The following is an 18,307-nucleotide window of genomic DNA, read 5'->3' as shown; positions in this document are numbered from 1 at the left end:
ACTGAAACCCTAATGCACGGGCAACCAAAACCAATCACAAAAATCATAAAAGTTCAACAAGTACAACATGAACCATAATATATTATTAGACGTAATTAGCCAAAGCAACTTTCATTCAACCAAACGAAAGCCAGTATTACACACAGAAGTGTAAACCAGAGCAGTATATAAATATCAACTAAACACAAAAAAATAAACAGAGATGAGGGAGTCATACCTCATGCACGAGACCGTTAAAACCTGAAATGCAAATGCAAACTTGATAAAAGGCAAATAGAGGATGAGAGGAAGAGAAGAGAGAGAACACAACAACATGAGCTCACCTCGAGCTCGCCTAGAATTAAGGGAGAGAGAAGAGAGGGAGGAAAAAGGAGATGGACAGCGGCCTTTATATGGGACTGGCGCCTAGCGCGAAAGCGTTGTGGCGCCAGAGTCGCTGGCGCGACAGGACGGGGTCCACGCTCCACCGCCTAGCTATGGTCAACGTCGAACGCCACCGTAGCTCGGCTTGTCGCGCCAGCGCATGTGGCGCGACAACATGGTACCACGCTGACGCGACCAAAAGAGTCACTTTTGTAAATATTTTTTTAGATTAGTATTAAAATATTTATTTAAAAGGGATTAAAAATAAAAAAAAATCCTCGGGCAACCCCTGTCTGACTTCTGTTGTACAAAAGCGAGGAAACGGCCGTCTGTTTGGAGCCGCTTGTTATCGGATTCTGGTGAAAAAAAAACGAGAAAACCGCCCAAACGACGCGCTTCCGATTCCGAGCAGAATTCGCTCGCCCGCGATTCTTCCCGCCGCGCCCTTTCTGAATCGTCCGAGGAGCACAAGGCGGGGAGCGTCACCGAGCGGCCGCAGGGAGCTTGTTCGGGTAATTTCTTCGAGTCGAGTCAGCTCTCGTTTTCCGTACAAATTATAATCAACCTGCTAAGAAGTGTCGTCGCATTTTCTGAACTAGCATCAGCCTAATGGCCGCATTTTGTTTAAAAATAGTAGTAACTGTCTAGAACATCACTGGGCAGGAGTGCATGACAGGCTTGAGAATGAGCTTGTCAGGTGCACCTGAATTATATGCACCTCACCTCGGTACATGAAAACCATCCGAAGGCTTCAGCGTTTGGCGTACACTGCCAGTCTCTGTACACGCATAGCGAGCAGCTCCCTGATGACTATCTCCGGTTCGGGCAGGCGTTGGCAAAGTGGGAAGGATCGCCGCAGTTAAAGCAGCTGCCGGGCACGGTGTCGCCCGTCGCTGAAACGAACATCCCGCCGTCAGCGTTACGGCCTCTGCCCCTCCGGCCTCCGCCTCTCCGTCCTGCAGATGCAGACGCCTGCCTGCTGCTACCGCGCCCGCGGCGGCCTCTCCCCGTACCATTGTCCAATTCGTCTTCCCATCTGGGTCCACAAAAAATTCAAGTGAAATGAGGGACAAGTCAGGCACCACGTGTGATCTAGGAATCTTCCATGACGTAGTAAGCTAAGGTTACTAGCAGAAAACGAAAATGGTTCTCTAAAAAAAATGTAAAACCAACAATTTAAAGAAACATGTGAGAGTAAATACATGAATTATTTGCTCAGAGTATATAACATGTACAAAAGCAGGTTATGCCACCCTTGCCGAACCAACTGCACAGATAATGATACGCAACAAGCATAGCACGGGTTCAACTGTATAGATAAACTAAATCTCTTCTTCATGATACCAGATGAATATGCACGGCAGTGTAATATACTAGAGGTCAAGGACACCACATACTTGAAGAAGCCACAGCCAGGATCTTGACATTTGTAGAACTTCCTCCCCCTGTTAGCCTCTGTATTAGCAACTAGTAATATGCAAGCCGCTCCACATGAAGTGCACAGCACTTGACCTGCAACTGAATGTAACTCGTGAATAAGGTGGCAGCTTTGTAGACCATTGCAGAATGAGCAGCATAGATAGCCAGATACCTGAAGCACTACTTGGATTTTGGGTATGGGTTGAACGGAAACCTTGAGAATGCATAACGGATGGGTTCTCATTATTAAGCTGGCCTGCCGGACGAAAATTTGTATGTAAATCCTGCCTTGGACCCCCCTGACCCACACCATTTGGAGTTGGTCCTCTTGCTGTGAAGTAATATGGTCATAAAAGTGAATTAATACTTTAGAATGAAAATTACACTGGTTGTTTTAGTAGCAGAACATGGATACTGGAGACAGATGAGGTAGGTTCAACAAAAACAAGTGCATTGCAATTAGAGCAATAAAAAAGATGAGCCCATATATCAATCAGAGAGCCGAAATTCAACAGAAACCTGGTGTTGCAGCCTGGCTACGACCTCCAAACCTACTTAGCTCCATAAGCTCTCTGAGGATATCATCGCATCCACCAACACAACCTATCAAAAAAACGGCTATAAACACATGGATGGAGTTAACAACAGTACTCCCAAATAAAACCACACAGCATAGAAAACTGATAGATCTAATCATAAAGAAAATAATAATAAAATTGTGGCTGGAGTCTGGACAATGCATTTAGGACAGTTTACCTAGGTGATCAACATCGAAATTTGGTGGAATATCCCTACGACGGAACTTGAATTGAATCTTATAAACAGGGCCTGTAGGTGTGGTAGAGTTGTCATATCATTTAAGTGGAATGGCAAATGAAAAAACTAAACAATAACCAACATAAATCGGGGTCAACAAATGGGACACTAAAGATGACCTGGTGCACAGATAGGACAAACTTGATTAGTTACAGCCGCTTCTGAAAGAGATCCTGGGAGCCATACCACGTTTCTACACTGAAAATTCAACACATCTATTAATGCCAAACTCGTTGCAGAAATTCAAATAACATCAGTGAGTTTAGTTCTACATTCCATTTTCCGGCATAATAAGGTAATTTAGTTCTATCAAAAGACCATGTTACTCACTTGTGGATAACTTCGGCACCCAACCATAAATTCACCAGTCTGACAGAAAAGAAGAAAAGTTCAAGAATTTATAGAGTAATGCCAGTTTCTCTAGGAAAAAAAAAGAAAAGTGTCACAGGGAGACAACTTACCGCCCTTCGCTTAAGCACCATTTCAGATCCATTGCATGCACCACAAGGCCTCACAACCTCTACCGGATTTTGAGTTTCATTTATAGGTCTATTAGACCTACAAAAGAAAAGGGCAAGTTCAAGGTAGGAAGTCATACAAAGTAAAGAATGACTTATGAATCCAATCAAACACCTTGCAAAGAATGTCCCCATTGCATCAAGGAGTTTTGCTTTGTTCACCCTTGCCTGTGTAGCACCAATAACCACCATAGAGTCAAATTACAGTATAGTAGTATACAAATTCAGAAATGTAGCTAATAAAATAGTCGCAATGTCATTGCTTTGCTTCTTTTGCTATGGTTTTAATGTTACAATAGTCTGTACATGTATCATGAAATACAAGAAATTTACAGCTTACATCAAGAAAACAGGCCTTCATCTGCTGCAAACAACTCTGGAGTACTTCTGATTTACTCTTAGTACCCATGCTAACTGATTTCATATCAGCTTCCATCATTGATCTTAAATAAGGCTTCCAGAGCTCATACCTAGAAAGTAGTGTTTGAGCAAAGCAACCATACCATCCTTTATAGATTCAGGAAGTGCAGCAACTTTAAGAGTCAACTCACCCCATTTCATCATAACCCATCACCAATGCCTCACCCTACATTTTTCCAAAAAAAACAGAAGTTTGTTTCATTATTAAAAAAGAAAAGAGGTAATGTTTCAAGAAGACAAATGCACTCAAAAGTTGGCCATATTACTCATGAATTGAAATAATTAAGCTTATGTAAATTGGATTAAGTAATCACGATCTCACTACTAAGCCATAGGCTCTAGCTCACTGTTAATTGTGAATTGACAACAAAGTGGATTGTCAGGAATTAGAAATATCAGAAGCTATATCGATAGGAGGGGGGGGGGGGGGGGGGGGGGGGGGGGGCACAGAAGAAACGTCATTAACCTGAATTAGATTAAAATGTTGAAGTGCAGAATTAAAAGTATGCATTTCTTACATATGCAAAAAATGTAAAAGTTTCCTTTTGGACATCACACATTAGAACTCTCATAAGGGTAAGAGTACTTTCCGCACAAAAACAGTGGATTTAACGGAGGCATGCATGGATCTAGTGATCTGGATAATATGCTACAGTATGCTAGCCAAAACAAGAATGCAGATCTGTATTTATTCATTTTTTAGCATAATTTTTTCAAGAAGCAAGCATTCCATAGTGGAGACTGTCATTGAAAAAAGAATGATCAGATAGGATAGTTACGTGACATCTACATGCAAATGTATTATAGGTTACCAATAGATAGCCTTTTGGAATGACATACAAGATTTGTCGGGGAGAAACGTGTGTTTTCATCTTTGGTTGCATAACAACGGTCAAGCAACTTCTTTATGTGATCATGCATGGTTGCATCAGTGCCAATTCCTGCCTGGAAATAGAATAAGAAAATGCCAAATCTTCATGATTTTAAATTATGGATATGTAGATGCATTAAGTGGCACAATCCACCAATTCTGAATACGAAGCTATTGCCAGAAAAAAAAAAAGAATATATCATGGATTAAAAGAAGGATTTGTTTTGTACTTTATCCATACAGCTAAGAAGGTCAGCTTCAGCAAGAAGAGGGGGTGGCCGAGTCACTCCAGAATCAAGTGTTAAAGTTGTCGGAACAAACTGCATGATTTTGAATTGATAGCTCAAGTTAGTTTTGTATTTGATTGATAAAGGATACAAAAAGTTGGATATCAACGTTATTCTCTAAGATAAATCAGGCAACTGACCCAACTAATACTGAGCAACTCCTTACATATTGCAACGAATTACACACTGCTGCACATATTGCATATTTTTACATATACATCATTAGTAATATTAACTTATTAATAGACAGAAAGAACATATTTTCAATTCAAATTATGAAGTAATCTGCAGTCTTTAACCAGTTTTTGTAACCATCATGCACAATAAAATATTAGTAAGAAAAAATGACAACCAAAATAAATGTGGAGTATGAAATATAACTACAGCAAACCTGCTGCCCAATGTTGTATGTTGGAAGTAATGTTCCACCCCATGAGTCAAAGCGATAAACATCCAGATAATTTTTCTACAGAAGAAGAAAACATTTCTTTGAAAGAAGAACAATCGCCAGATCCAGGTGAAGCAGCTAATGAAAGCATCTTATTATCAACAGGACGTTTGGTGATAATACAGAAATAATATATCAAAGTGAAAAAAAGGCTACTTGCTGAGGTTCCTAGGATACAACAGTTTTTCCCTGTATCCACGGTTAACTGGTTTGCTAATAGACTTGTTAAATACTCCCTCCATTACAAATTATAAGTCATTCTAGCTTTTTTAGTTGCATGGTTTTTGCTATGCATCTAGATATACACTATGTCTAGATACATAACTTTTACTATGTATCTAGAAAAGCCAGAACGACTTATAATTTAGAAAGGAGGGAGTACATATTAATGAATACTACCAAATATAAGGAAGCAACAATTGTGAATCACGCATTTATTACCAAAATACTCAGCCCATTCAAAGATATCAGGTGCTCCCTCCATTCCAAATTATAAGACGTTTTGGCTTTTCTAGATATATTATTTCTACTATGTATCTAGACATAGTGTATATCTAAGTGCATAGCAAAAGCTACGTATCTAAAAAATGTCAAAACGTCTTATAATTTGAAATGGATGGAGGATAATTGACCCAGCACAATTGCATAATTGAATTGAACTTTGACCCTTCTCACAGGAGATCAGTTAAAGCTGTATATTCAATTGAAGGAAGTTTTTTTTGAAACGTACAATTGAAGGAACTTTCAAATAAAACACTACCACTAGCAATTTTTTTTGTCACTAAAATACCTTTTTGGACAAAACCAAAAAAGAGGACATGCATGTTACTTATCCAATTCACATTTTGTATAAATCCCCCCTTTTCTTTTCCATTTTGAATAAATATTAGCATAACTTTGTGTACCAAACTTTGGCACAAAAAAAACTATTCAGGCCTTATAGTGTAGCTTTACATTAACGAAATTTGCTAATGCTACATCTGTGTACTAACTAGCCTCATTAGACCTTGCTGGTTACATATTTTAACCTACTTGTACTCAACAAATGTATCGAATAATGGTAGAAGTAATTTTTCAACAGATCCTAGGACATGTAGCACCAGAGAAACTGAAGGAATATGTTTGCTTGAAGTATTGATAGTATTGGTGGCCAGTTAAAGGGAAGCAACAAAACAGGGATACTCACAGCAAGTATAACACGCCCTGATGCATTAAACTGTTCACCGGCTATGTCAATTTCCACAGTTGTTTCAGCTCCAACAGCCGGTTGAGAGCAGCATGCAAGGAAATGTCGGACAACAAGCTCATACAATCTCTGGATGCCAGATATAATGGGATAAACAATAGTGTATAGGAAATTTTATAACAACACTTGAAAAAGCACTTGATTTGTCAGTTGTTCAGAAACACAACATACAGTGTGGTCTGGGCTCCAGTTTCTTTCACCTTCTGAAAACTTGGTTGGATGAATAGGAGGATGTGCTTTGTCATCATGACCACCGTTACTGGGATTTCTCCAAAGTCTTGCTTCAGGATTTAGAAGTCGCTGAGCATATGCTCCCCAAACTGGATGATTCACTTGTTCACGTGCAATTGCCTAGGTCAAGGATAGACATACATTAAAAAGGGAAAAGGAAACAGCAAGAGCAACAAATTGAGAAAAAATAAATAAGGAAAGGTAAATAAGTGCAATCATTGTGAGTGTGACAGAGACCGTATGGAGTGCATTTTTACAATTTTCTTAGTGGGATTTCATCAATGAATGACTACTAATCCATTGTATTAATGTGATGGGAACAACCGGGAGAAACATGTTGCTGTGACTGACAAAAAAGTCAAAAAATAAGATCTTACATGCACGGTAGACCAACTGTCTGAGAACATATTTCTTATCACTTTTCAAACAAACTAGTATTGGCATATTGTTTAACAATGTCAATTGTCAAGCAAGGTTATAGGTGTAAACAAAAAACTTAACTGTAAGCAAAATCATCAAGAAAACAGAAGGAAAGAATGTGAAACAAGTCAAGCTAGTAAAATCCAATACTAACATGCAGGTCAGTGTTTGGGGAGAAGTTATCAGTTTCTGTCCTCGGATAACTAATGAATCCAGCTTGATAAAGCTCTTCAGCCACCTGGTGTTGAAAGGGAAGAGATCACCAAACAAAAAACAAGCAAATAATCAAGCTACTGAGGTATGTCCATTATTAGATAATGGATCTGGAAGGGAAATTAGAACAATAAGAAAAGATATTTTTAGACCTTCATTGTGCGCTCTGAACTCATTCTAAAGTACCTAGAAGCACGTTTCTGAAGCTCCACTGTACTTAGTGGATATGGGGGGTATTTTAGTTTCTCTTGATTCCTAACATTTTGTACCTGCAATGAACAAAACAAAACAAAAGTGTTACTACTGATCCATTGTTAACGAAGATTTGAATTTCAAACTATTGATGTTAACAGAATATATCAGAAAGCACTCACTGTTGCCATTGGTTCTGAAACACACATTTCATAGATACTAATAGCACATGAATAATCAAACAAATGACCACGTCTGCCAAGAAGAAGAAAAGGTCACATGACTTCCATAACAAAAATGTCAGAAGAAATTCTAAAGGGCATCTTACATCCAACCAAAAGATGCAGTGCCTTCATCTGAAGTATGAGTACAATTTATCGTCCAGAACTCTTCAGGTTCATGAGCTTGAATCTCCCAGAAACGCTCAACAATGAATCCTAGGGTTGGAAACTGCAATGAATAAGAAAATTTTAGACAAGATGGAAATCAGCGTACGTGTAGTAGCTTTGATAAGTGAAGTACCTGACAAGGACCATAGCTCAGAACTAAATTCCTGTCATCCCCAGTCACATTAATTACAAATGCATCTTTTAACAGCATTGTTTGAAACCTTGTGAAGGAGGCACCAATGCGAAGGTCAATTTCCTGTACAGAGTTTTTTATTACTTATCTTAGCTTATCAAGAAAGTAAGAATGAACAGGCAAATGCTCATCCATTTGACACAACAAAATTGGCAAGAGAAAATATAATAGCAAATCTGCTGCTTTAGATTCATTTGATTGGATTATAAAGCTACAGGTATTAGAGGAAACATGCAGTAAAAAGCTCTCCATGGAGTTCAATCTGATAGAGAACCAGAGCATTTTACATTGGTTGATAGTAGAAAGTTGTGATTCAAGTATGTGAAACATCAACAGCAATATTTAAATCTAGTGGCAAGTGGCAAGTGGCAACTCAAATCACCTGTCTTGCATCCACAGCATCTGCAAAGAGCTTGTTGGGCCTACCAAGATGTTGCACAGATTCATGTATTTCCCTGTAGTTTCATAATATTTTTAGAAAATCATTATAATAGACAGAGGGAAAGAGACCATCACCATCCGGAAAAATCAGTACCTGTCAATCAAAGCTGAGAAGCGAGCCCTCCAAATGTTAAGATGACTGTTGGCACTTGTACAAACATCGATCACTTCATATGCTATGTTCTCACCCTCTCTATCACAATCAAGCCATAGCACCAGCCACTGGCATCTCCTAGCTTCTTCTTCCAAAGTCTGTTTTATGGCCTGCTTGTCCTGAATATTGAAGGGACAAATTCAAGAATAGATCTCAACTGCAACAACATCCATGAAGTTATAATAACATCATGACCATGCTACAATCTTTATATGAAGAAAATAATCTCAATATATGCAAAACATGACAGCCGGAGATAGATAAGAACATGCCAGTCAACTCATGCTTGCATGTTCATGAACAAATTCATCCATACAGGGAGAGAGAAGTTTACAAGATAGAAGTACTAAAATGACTGCTTGTGTCATCATGAAGAACACCAAGCAAGCATTATGTTAGCACCGAATTCATGGCAACATATTGGTGGAGTGGCCAACTATGCTCTTAACTACATGAATGGTGCAAATCATTTGACCTAAAGCGTCCAGTTGTTTTCTCCTTGTTAGCATCAATATTTATCTACATGCAGACATGCAGTGCAGTTGTTGCTAGTTACGAGGATATCATTCTAGGCTAAAACCCTGCAAGGACTACATATCAAATGATTGTGTTAAATAAACTTTGATCTCTATGTAACCTGTTTAAACAAAGGCTAGATGATTAACTGACAAATGGGCTGATCTGCACTTATCATGCAACCATCATGATATGCCTGCGATTACAAGTTTAGCATTTAAGAGCCTATTTGCTTGTGATCCAGGCAGCTTTGCCTGGTGCAGCATGCATTCCCAGGCACCCGATTTTGGATGCCTAGGGTTGGGGTGCATGCCTGGTGGGCAAGCTGCCTGGCAGGCCACCAAGCAAACAGCCCCTAAGTGTCCCTCTCCTAATGGGACAACGACTCCAAATATCAGAGATCATTTAAGGGCTCGTTTGCTTGGAGGCCTCCCAGGCAAGTTGCTGCCCATGGCCTGGCAGCCATGGTAGCTCCAAGCATCCGAAATCGGACGCCTCAGGGCACTGCTCGCGCCAGGCAAAACGTTGCCTGAAGGCCAACCAAACAGCCCAGTGCGCCAGGCACACGATACTGTACACAGCGAAACACACACCCACTGTTCAGCGGGATTCCAGCCCCTGACACCAGCACATCCATGAGTGCGGAGCGCAATAATAGTATGGATGCCGACCATGTAAGACATCATCACAACCGATAGGAACCCACGCACCAGCCAATCAAACCCGAACCGCCATATGCAGGCCTCAGAGACGCGCCCACCATCTCTTCGGCGAAATGCTCGTGCGGAACGGAGAGAACGAGCAGCATACCTGGGGCACGGACTTGCGGACGGGGGCCTGGAAGAGTTCTGCGGGGTCGCAGGAGTGCCAGCGGCGGAATCGGTCATCAAATTCGAGCTCCATGAGGTGGCCCGTGACGGAGGTGACGAGCATGTGGCAGGCGCGGCCGTTGATGGCGTAGTTGAACTCGAAGATGCGGTTGTACTGGGACCGGCCCGCCCGCGACTGCATTGAGCGGCGCGACAGGATCTCCGCCACGGCCTTCGCCACCGACGGCTTCTCCGCCACGTTCAGCACGCGGATCGCGCCGCCGCCGCCGGGCTGCATCGGGAGAGAGGGGTGGCGCGGCGGGGTGAGGGGTGGGGAAACGGGGAACCGGTAGGGGCGGCAGGTTTTGGAATGGTTTTGAAAATGGGTTTTTTGGATTGACAACATTACAATTTTAGGTTATTGGAGAAATACCATTACAATTCGACTAATTCAAACCATACCATTACAATTGTGCGATACTCGGACCAACGTCATGGGATACACTCAGCGACGTCTTGGGGCCACCTGCAGGTGTGTACACTGCCTCACTATTTCCGTATGGACGTCCATGCCCTCGGGTCAATTGGATAAGGTGCCTCCGTATCCCACCCAGGCTGACTGCTCTCTTCCTCCTCACGCTCTGTCTCCTCTCACTCACCCTCACCCCGACGACGGTGGCGAGCAGGACGGCGGCGACCCTGTCTTCGGCGAGCAGGACGGCGGCGACCCTGTCTTCAGCGGCATAGACTGCGACGACCAGAAGCACCCAGCTTGCGTGCGTGCTGCGATGCACCCTATTGCTCGCAATGGGTGAGACGCAGCCGCGCGGCACGGCGGAGATGGCGGACGACGAGGGCGGGTATTTATCCTCTGCCTCTTTTTCTTCCCTCTATAGTGAATGAGCTCGTCCCCGGTAGATTTCGTTGAGGCTATTGATAGGGATTCATTGGATTTGGGGTTGATTTTGTTTGTTGCTAGGGTTTCGTTGTTCTCGCTAGTGATGAAAGTAGAAGGATTCTGTACCATAAACAACACTGGTAGAAAAGCATACACAAAGGGACGCTTGATTAAGTGGGATGTTGAAGTAGCTTCATTTTCCTTCGATTTGCTGTTGACAAGCCTGCGCAATGAGTTCCAGTGGTCCAGTAGCCAGTCTCCTAGTGTGTGGTTCTTTGACAAAAGGCTATGTGAAGATGTGAGAATAGAAAATGATTTTCAGATGCATGACTTGTTTGAAATATATAAGGATCAGATGCGCTGTGAAGTTCTTGTGTTTGACAGTTGTCTTAGACAGTCTGATGAGTTTACAAACCTAGACCCAATATGTGTGATTCCACCTGAGTTTTCTATTCACGGCAACCCCAGTAGCAAAGACATTCCACCAGCCCAGCCTTCTGATAATGATGAGTATCCATTAGAGCCTGAGCCTGACAGGGAACCTGACATGTTTGACAATGATGAGGAGTATGTCGGTGTTGACGATGAAGGACTGTACATGCCTGTGCAGGCAGCTAACAATGCAGAACCTTGTAACAACCATGCTCATACTGCTGATGATGATGACTATGTTCATGTTGCTGATCAGTTTGATGATGTTGGTGCTGCTGAAGGAGGTGTTCCTCTTGAGGCAGAGGTAAATGATGCAGATCCAGAGGAGGTTCAAGTTATCTATGATCCTGAAAACCCCAAGATAGAGAAGGGAGAAAGATTTCCTGACATTGTTGCATTTAGGAAGGCAGTGAGACATCATGCAGTGGTGAAAGGGTTTGAATTTGGTAAAATCATTACAGATAAGACTAGGTTTATTACTACATGTAAAGCTGAAGGGTGTCCTTGGCGTATACATGCTTCAAGGATCTTTGATGGCAAGACAATAGAGGTGAATTGAAGTTATGACATCTCTTTTATTTTGTTACCAGTTTTCCACCTTATAATTTAACAATTTTTTGTCTGTGTGTGCAGATCAAAACGCTATGTGCAGAACATAAATGTGCTACTACTAAACTCCAAGAAAACAAAATGGCAACCCAAGGCTGGGCTGCAGAAAGGTTAGGGGATTGGTTGAAGAGGCATCCTACTAAGACTCCAACAGATTGCAAGGACAAATTAGAGGGTGACTATGGTATCAAGCTCAAGTACTCCAAAGCATGGTCTGGCATGAAGGTAGCACTAGAGCAGATCCATGGAAAGTATGAGGAGAGTTTTCAGCTTCTGTTCAATTGGGCAGCTCAGATTGCCAAATCATCACCTGGCAGTCATGTGCAGATAGAGGTAGAGATGGTTGAGGGCAAGCAGAGATTTAGGAGGATTTTTGTAGCTCTTAAGCCATGTATTGATGGCTTTCTAGAGGGATGCAGACCATTTATAGGGATTGATGCTTCATGTTTGTATGGCAAGTACAGAGGACAGTTGGCATCTGCAACTGGTATAGATGGGCACAATTGGTTGTATCACATTGCATATGCAATTTTTGACACTGAGAATGAGGATAACTGGACATGGTTCATGCAACAGCTGCACATAGCCATTGGTGATGTTCCAAACCTTGTTATTTGTACAGATGCTTGTAAAGGTTTGGAGAAGGCTGTTGGAGCTGTATTCCCAAATGCTGAAAATAGGGAATGCATGAGACACCTTTACCAGAATTTCATGAAGCACTACACAGGTGATGTTTTCACTGATCACCTATACCCAGCAGCTAGGAGCTACACAAAAGGAATGTTCAAATGGCACATGAAGAAAATATTTGATTTTGCACCTGGAACAATTGAGTATCTTGACACACACCATAGTAGGATATGGTACAGGAGTTCTTTTTCTGAAAACAACAAGTGTGATGCCTTGACTAATAATGTGTCAGAGAGTTTTAATGCACAAGTGAAGAAATTCAAGGGTCTATTGCTGCATGAACTGGTAGACAAGTTGCGGGAGTTGATAATGGAGAAGAGATACTTGAGGAAGAAACTGGCTAGACAGTGGCATGACAGGATTCTCCCTAATGTTATTAAGGAACTTAATCTGATTAGCAATCACCTGACGGTCCTCAAAGTATCTGTAAGTGATGATGACATTGCTGAAGTTACCATTGTGGACCAATGGAACAACCAGAAGCGCGAAACAGTAGACCTACAAAATCACAATTGTTCTTGCAGGGAGTGGCAAGTCACCGGAAAGCCTTGTAGACATGCTTTGGCCTGGATATTGTCCAATAGAGGGATGAAAATAGAAGATTATGTGCATGAGTACTACTCAGTGGCTAAATTTAAGAAAGCTTATGAGGCAAGAGTTGAACCTATACCTGATAGATCCCAGTGGCCTGAAGTTGATCTTGGGTTCAAAGTGCACCAACCATTATTGGGTAGAGGACCAGGGAGGCCAAAGGTGCAAAGGATTAGAGGATGCATGGAGAAAAGGGCTACCAAGAAAAAGGTGAGATGTAAAAGATGTGGAGGACTTGGCCACTTCCAAAAAAGCTGCAAAGAGCCAGAGGTTGGTCAAGATGGTGAAAGAGGTCCATGCAGGAACCATTGTAGAAAGAGGACCATAGAAGATGATGCAGGTACCTCACAACCACAGGTGAACAAAAAGAAGAAAAAGAAGACAACCACAGCCAAGAAAAAAACACCTGTGAAGAAGAAGCTGAAAAGGGCAAAGGCAAACCCACCTCCCACTGCTGTGACTAGTATCACAAAGCTTGTCTTCGATCCATAGTCTATGCTGTTCTCTGATGCTTTTGGCAAAAAAACCTTGTAATGACATGTAATGCTTTTGGGCACAAAAACTTCTCTGTGCCTCTGAACTTGTAATGGTAGTCTATGCTGTTAATGGCCTCGAAACACTATGTAGTGAATGCTGATGGCCTGAGTAATACTTCTGTGAGATGCACTTGACTGATGGCATCAAACACTTATCTAATATATTTCTGTGAACTATGCAACTATGCTTATCAATTTATTTGCCCTGTTGGCTTTACATTATGAACCCAACTGTTCTGAATATGCAATGTATCTTCCATTCTGTACTGGGACGACGACCTCAAATTATTTGATGAGCATATGGGGTGTCCAGCTTATAGTTTTTATTTGAATTGGTCCAGCTCATCTCTTTGGTACAGAATAATAGCCTTGGATGCTTTCATCCTGTTATCATCAGAATTTAAAAGGGTACCCTGTTCTTTTGCACACATTTAGCTCTGTATGGCTCAATGTCACATGACAAACACAAGGATGACTGACCCTGAGATCTTTGAGCAGCGGTACCCTGTTCTTTTGCACACATTTAGCATCAGGGAGAACACATTTTGCACACATTTAAAAGGGTAACTTGTTCATAAATTGCAAACAAACATAGCTCCAAGTACAGACCAAATTCTAAGCTAACACTATCTAACACAGGCTACATTACATGAGAATTCATTTGATCCATACAATAGCCACCAAGACAGTTACAAAGATTGCCAAGAAAACAACAACTGCATTGTCCAAGACAATTGGACTCTTTTCCTTCTTAACCTCATCTTTCAGTTCTTTCACTTCAGTCTTCAGGCTGCCAATCTCCAATTTGATGTCACTGAGCAGCAACTTCAAATCAAGTGCCACCATCTCGAACCCTCCAGCAGTAGTAGCAGCAGGCTGCTGCACAACTTGAACAGCACCAGCTGGATTGTGCCCAGAAACAAAAGAACTCTCCAACAGATTGGCAGGATTATTGCGCAAATAGAGCTCATATGCATCCTCAAACCACCATTTACCACACCTATTTGAGCACCTGTAGTAGAAGTTGTCGTTCTTGCTCTTGCACTTGACGACGGGCACCAAGCACTGGGGGCAGTCCACGAGAGGGAGAGTCCTTCCCTGCTGTGACGAGCTGGAAGCCGTGGTGGCCATGGGCAAACGGCAGCGGCGGCTGGGCACAGCGGCGGAGCTGGCGGCTGCAGCACCTAACCCTAGCGGACGGGAAGGGAGGAGGTGAACAGAGCGCGGCGAGGAGGACGAACAGAGCGCGGCGAGGAGGAAAGGGAGAGCCGGCGCCTGGTGGGCCTTATCCAATTGACCCGAGGGCATGGACGTCCATACGGAAATAGTGAGGCAGTGTACACACCTGCAGGTGGCCCCAAGACGTCGCTGAGTGTATCCCATGACGTTGGTCCGAGTATCGCACAATTGTAATGGTATGGTTTGAATTAGTCGAATTGTAATGGTATTTCTCCAATAACCGAAAATTGTAATGTTGTCAATCCAAAAAACCCTTTGAAAATTCCAGTTTGGCGAAGCCGGCTCGCTTAGTGCCTGTTTAGTTTCCTTCCATTTTACAAAATTTTTCAAGATTTTCCGTCACATCGAATTTTTGAAGGCATGCATGAAGCATTAAATATAAATAAAAAATAAAACTAATTACACAGTTTAGACGAAATTCACGAGACGAATCTTTTAAGCCTAATTAGACTATGATTAGACACTAATTGTCAAATAACAACAAAAGTGCTACAGAGCATCCAAATTACAAATTATAGGACTCATTCGTTCTTTGATAGCACTACATAAAAAAAATCAATATCTATTCGGCGTCTTCTTCAACAACAAGACCCAAAAGAGAATTCTTTTTGCAAATAGGTTTTCAGGAGAGAGGATGCCCATATTTGGGTTGTGCCTCTCCGACAACCCAAAATAGGTCTATAGGTACTCTGTTGGAGGCTGATTTTATGTCTCTTGCTACCCATTTTGGGTTTGATGCCCATATAGGTTTTTTTTTTGTTGGAGACAGTCTTACGCGTAGTCTCTCTCTACATATATGAGTGGGCCGGGGTTTGAAGTTTAACGGCCCAGGTAGAAATTTCGAAAACGTTTAGAAGTCCGGTTAATTTTGATTTAGCTCTAGTAAAATAGCAAAAATATATCCAGAAAAATCTAAAGAAAATCCCAAACATTCTAATTGATGTTTAAATACATCTTTAAATTTTATATGATAAAAATATAAGATGCAATCAACATGAATACATTCAGCATTAATGTATGTCATATCCATACGGCTTGCATCTCATATTTTGTCATGGAAAGTTTTTATAAAACACAGTTAGATACTGATTAGAATGTTTTAGAATTTTAAATAACTTTAGATATTTTTTTCATTTTTGTTAGTGCTAAATCTAATGCTTGAAAGTTTTTAGAGATATGTCACAAGCTCTAAATAGTTTGTTTGGCTTTGTCGTGTCTGAATCCATCTCTAGGATCTTTATTGATTTTTTTTTGAAAAGGGTCAGCAGGGGAGGCCCCTACTTATATTTTTGGTATTTTATAAAAATGATGAGAAGTACAATATATACAGAATTACAAGGCAGTCAATGCCCAAAAGGAAAAAGAGTCTACTCATAAGGGAAAATTCTCACACCAACTAAGAAGTACATCCTTAATTTTCTTTTTGGCCTTAATACAAACCAGACCAATCTCCTCTTTGAAGGCAAATTTCCATTGATTGAGGCTATAAGATTTGGCATAAAAAATCACACCATTCCTTGTAGTCCATATAACCCAGCACGTAGTGATAACAAGCTCTCTGAAAAGCAGTACTTCCAAAAGTGTTTCTTGCTTGACAGACAATGAAATATTTATTGAGTTCCAGCAAGCAATGCTGAAAGGGCAGTCGAAAAATAGATGAAAATTGGTTTCCTCCGAGTTGGTGTTGTAAAGAACACAATTATAATCATCCAGTTGTATATTCTTTCTTCTCAAAATGTTCCTGGTGTTAAGGCGATCCATAAGAAGTAGCCAAAAGAAGAATTTGTGTTTCCCTAAGTTGCCACAAGACCACATCCATTCGAAAAGAGGTGAGGCTTGTCGTTGACCAATCAGGATCCTGTAGGATTTTGAGGATCTGTAGGTTAAAGAGCCCCAAATGTAGGTCCATTGATCTTCTGTGTCCATATCCCAGCTGGAGTTTTGGAGGAGAGCTTGCAAACTGTCTAACTGAAATGAGGCCTGGGGAGAAAGAGGGAAAAAGAAGATAGAAGCTGAGTCCTTTTCCAAAAAGAATCTGATAGAGCATCTTTCAGTAAGCCATCAGTCCAGGAGTCTTGCCAGAGCATAACTGAATTCCCTTTTGAAGGCACACATTTTGTTAAGTTTTTGAAATCATCTGCTAATTTGAGGAGATCTTTCCACCAAAAGGAACCAGTTGGAGTTTTAGCATGGGGAGGTATGTGATTATTCTTATAAAAATTGAGACTTACCCAAGGGATGTTGGCATGGTTATAAAATTTGTCCAAATATTTCAGAAGCAGAGCTGAGTTCTAGGCCCTGAGATCAATAATCCCTAAACCACCATCTTCTTTAGGTTTGCAAGCTACATTCCAAGCTGCTAGACAGATACCTTTCCTATTTATATCACCCCCACTCCAGAGACAATGTTTTCTGTATTTATCAATTTGTTCAATGAGAGGTGGAGGGGTTTGGAGGCTGCACATGTAAAAAGTTGGAAGGGCTGAGAACACAGAGTTAACCAAAATCAGTCTACCTTGATATGAGAGCATTTTACTGATACCACTAAGTTTTCTTTCAATTCTGCAAATGAGGAGACTGAAATCTTGTACAGATGGCCTTGTAGTACCAAGGGGTAGTCCAAGATAGGTGAAAGGCATGGATCCAACCTTACAACCAAAAGTATTGGCTAGATGTTGAGTCTCTTCGGCATTCATGTTAATTTGTACTAAGAAAGATTTATGAAAGTTCACCTTGAGTCCGGCGCTGTCTGAGAAAGATCTCAAAAGACCCTTGAAGATGAATAACATTCTAGCTTCAGCTGACAGAATCAACAAAGTATCATCAGCATATTGTACAATTGGATAGTCACCACCAAAATCCTCACTAAGAGGGTGTTTCAAAACCCCCAACTGCCAAGCTTTGTTAACAATGGTCTGTAGGAAATCTACAGCAAGGACAAATAGTAAAGGAGATAAAGGGTCTCCTTGTCTGACACCTCTTTTGCAAGTAAAGCTCTTCCCTAGGATTCCATTGAGTAGAACAGCAGATTAAGCAGATCCCAAATATTTTTAACCCAGTTGATCCAAGTTTCAGATAAGCAAAATCTCAAGAATGAAAGGGTGTTCTATTTTATCAAAGGCCTTCTCAAAATCAAGTTTAAGAATAACAATCTTTTTCTTAGAGTGATGGCAGATGCGAAGAAACTAAAAAGCCCAAGCAAGGCAGTCCTAGATGGTTCTACCTTTGATGAAACCATATTGATTATCATGTATCAGTGAGGGTAGGACTGACTGGAGTCTGTTTGAAAGCATCTTGGTAATGCTTTTGAGGGAATAATTAAGGAGGGAGATGGGTCTATAATCATCCACAGTAGCAGGGTTATCT

General features: G+C 41.3%; 2 protein-coding genes across 9 annotated transcripts; one reads left to right on the top strand and one right to left on the bottom strand.

Annotated features, from left to right (window-relative positions):
• Positions 1–853: 853 nt before the first annotated feature.
• On the bottom strand, positions 854–10,304 carry LOC136506795 (DNA topoisomerase 3-alpha-like). 6 transcript variants are annotated; one of them, XR_010771726.1, is made up of 25 exons: positions 9,948–10,304; positions 8,562–8,740; positions 8,409–8,481; positions 7,967–8,089; positions 7,773–7,894; positions 7,627–7,699; positions 7,405–7,521; positions 7,194–7,277; positions 6,560–6,739; positions 6,329–6,457; positions 5,086–5,160; positions 4,638–4,727; positions 4,377–4,481; positions 3,668–3,702; positions 3,457–3,586; positions 3,232–3,284; positions 3,060–3,156; positions 2,929–2,967; positions 2,718–2,796; positions 2,539–2,610; positions 2,302–2,400; positions 1,955–2,113; positions 1,761–1,881; positions 1,087–1,399; positions 854–928 (listed from the first exon to the last, which is right to left on the bottom strand). XR_010771726.1 is itself a non-coding variant. In XM_066501694.1 (24 exons), the coding sequence occupies exons 1-24, from the start codon at positions 10,242–10,244 to the stop codon at positions 1,174–1,176; spliced, it is 2,757 nt and encodes a 918-aa protein (XP_066357791.1). In that variant the 5' UTR covers positions 10,245–10,304; the 3' UTR covers positions 939–1,173. The 6 variants fall into 6 exon arrangements, 5 of the variants coding, with proteins under 5 accessions (XP_066357791.1, XP_066357800.1, XP_066357807.1 ...); XM_066501694.1 differs by lacking the exon at positions 854–928 and having other exon boundaries at positions 939–1,399; XM_066501703.1 differs by lacking the exon at positions 854–928 and having other exon boundaries at positions 939–1,399; positions 1,761–1,875.
• Positions 10,305–10,358: 54 nt separating this feature from the next.
• On the top strand, positions 10,359–13,878 carry LOC136506777 (uncharacterized). Of its 3 annotated transcripts, XM_066501682.1 has the most exons (4): positions 10,359–10,539; positions 10,633–10,806; positions 10,926–11,826; positions 11,910–13,878. In XM_066501682.1, exons 2-4 carry the CDS (start codon positions 10,754–10,756, stop codon positions 13,656–13,658), a joined length of 2,703 nt encoding a protein of 900 aa, XP_066357779.1. In that variant the 5' UTR covers positions 10,359–10,539; positions 10,633–10,753; the 3' UTR covers positions 13,659–13,878. The 3 variants fall into 3 exon arrangements, with proteins under 3 accessions (XP_066357779.1, XP_066357774.1, XP_066357766.1); XM_066501677.1 differs by having other exon boundaries at positions 10,359–10,806; XM_066501669.1 differs by having other exon boundaries at positions 10,362–10,478; positions 10,633–11,826.
• The last annotated feature ends 4,429 nt before the right edge of the window (positions 13,879–18,307 follow it).

The sequence above is a fragment of the Miscanthus floridulus genome, chromosome 1, assembly GCF_019320115.1.
Source record: "Miscanthus floridulus cultivar M001 chromosome 1, ASM1932011v1, whole genome shotgun sequence".
Lineage (NCBI taxonomy): Eukaryota > Viridiplantae > Streptophyta > Magnoliopsida > Poales > Poaceae > Miscanthus > Miscanthus floridulus.
The sequence above is the reverse complement of the archived record's forward strand: the minus strand, read 5'-3'. Positions and strand labels throughout refer to the sequence as shown.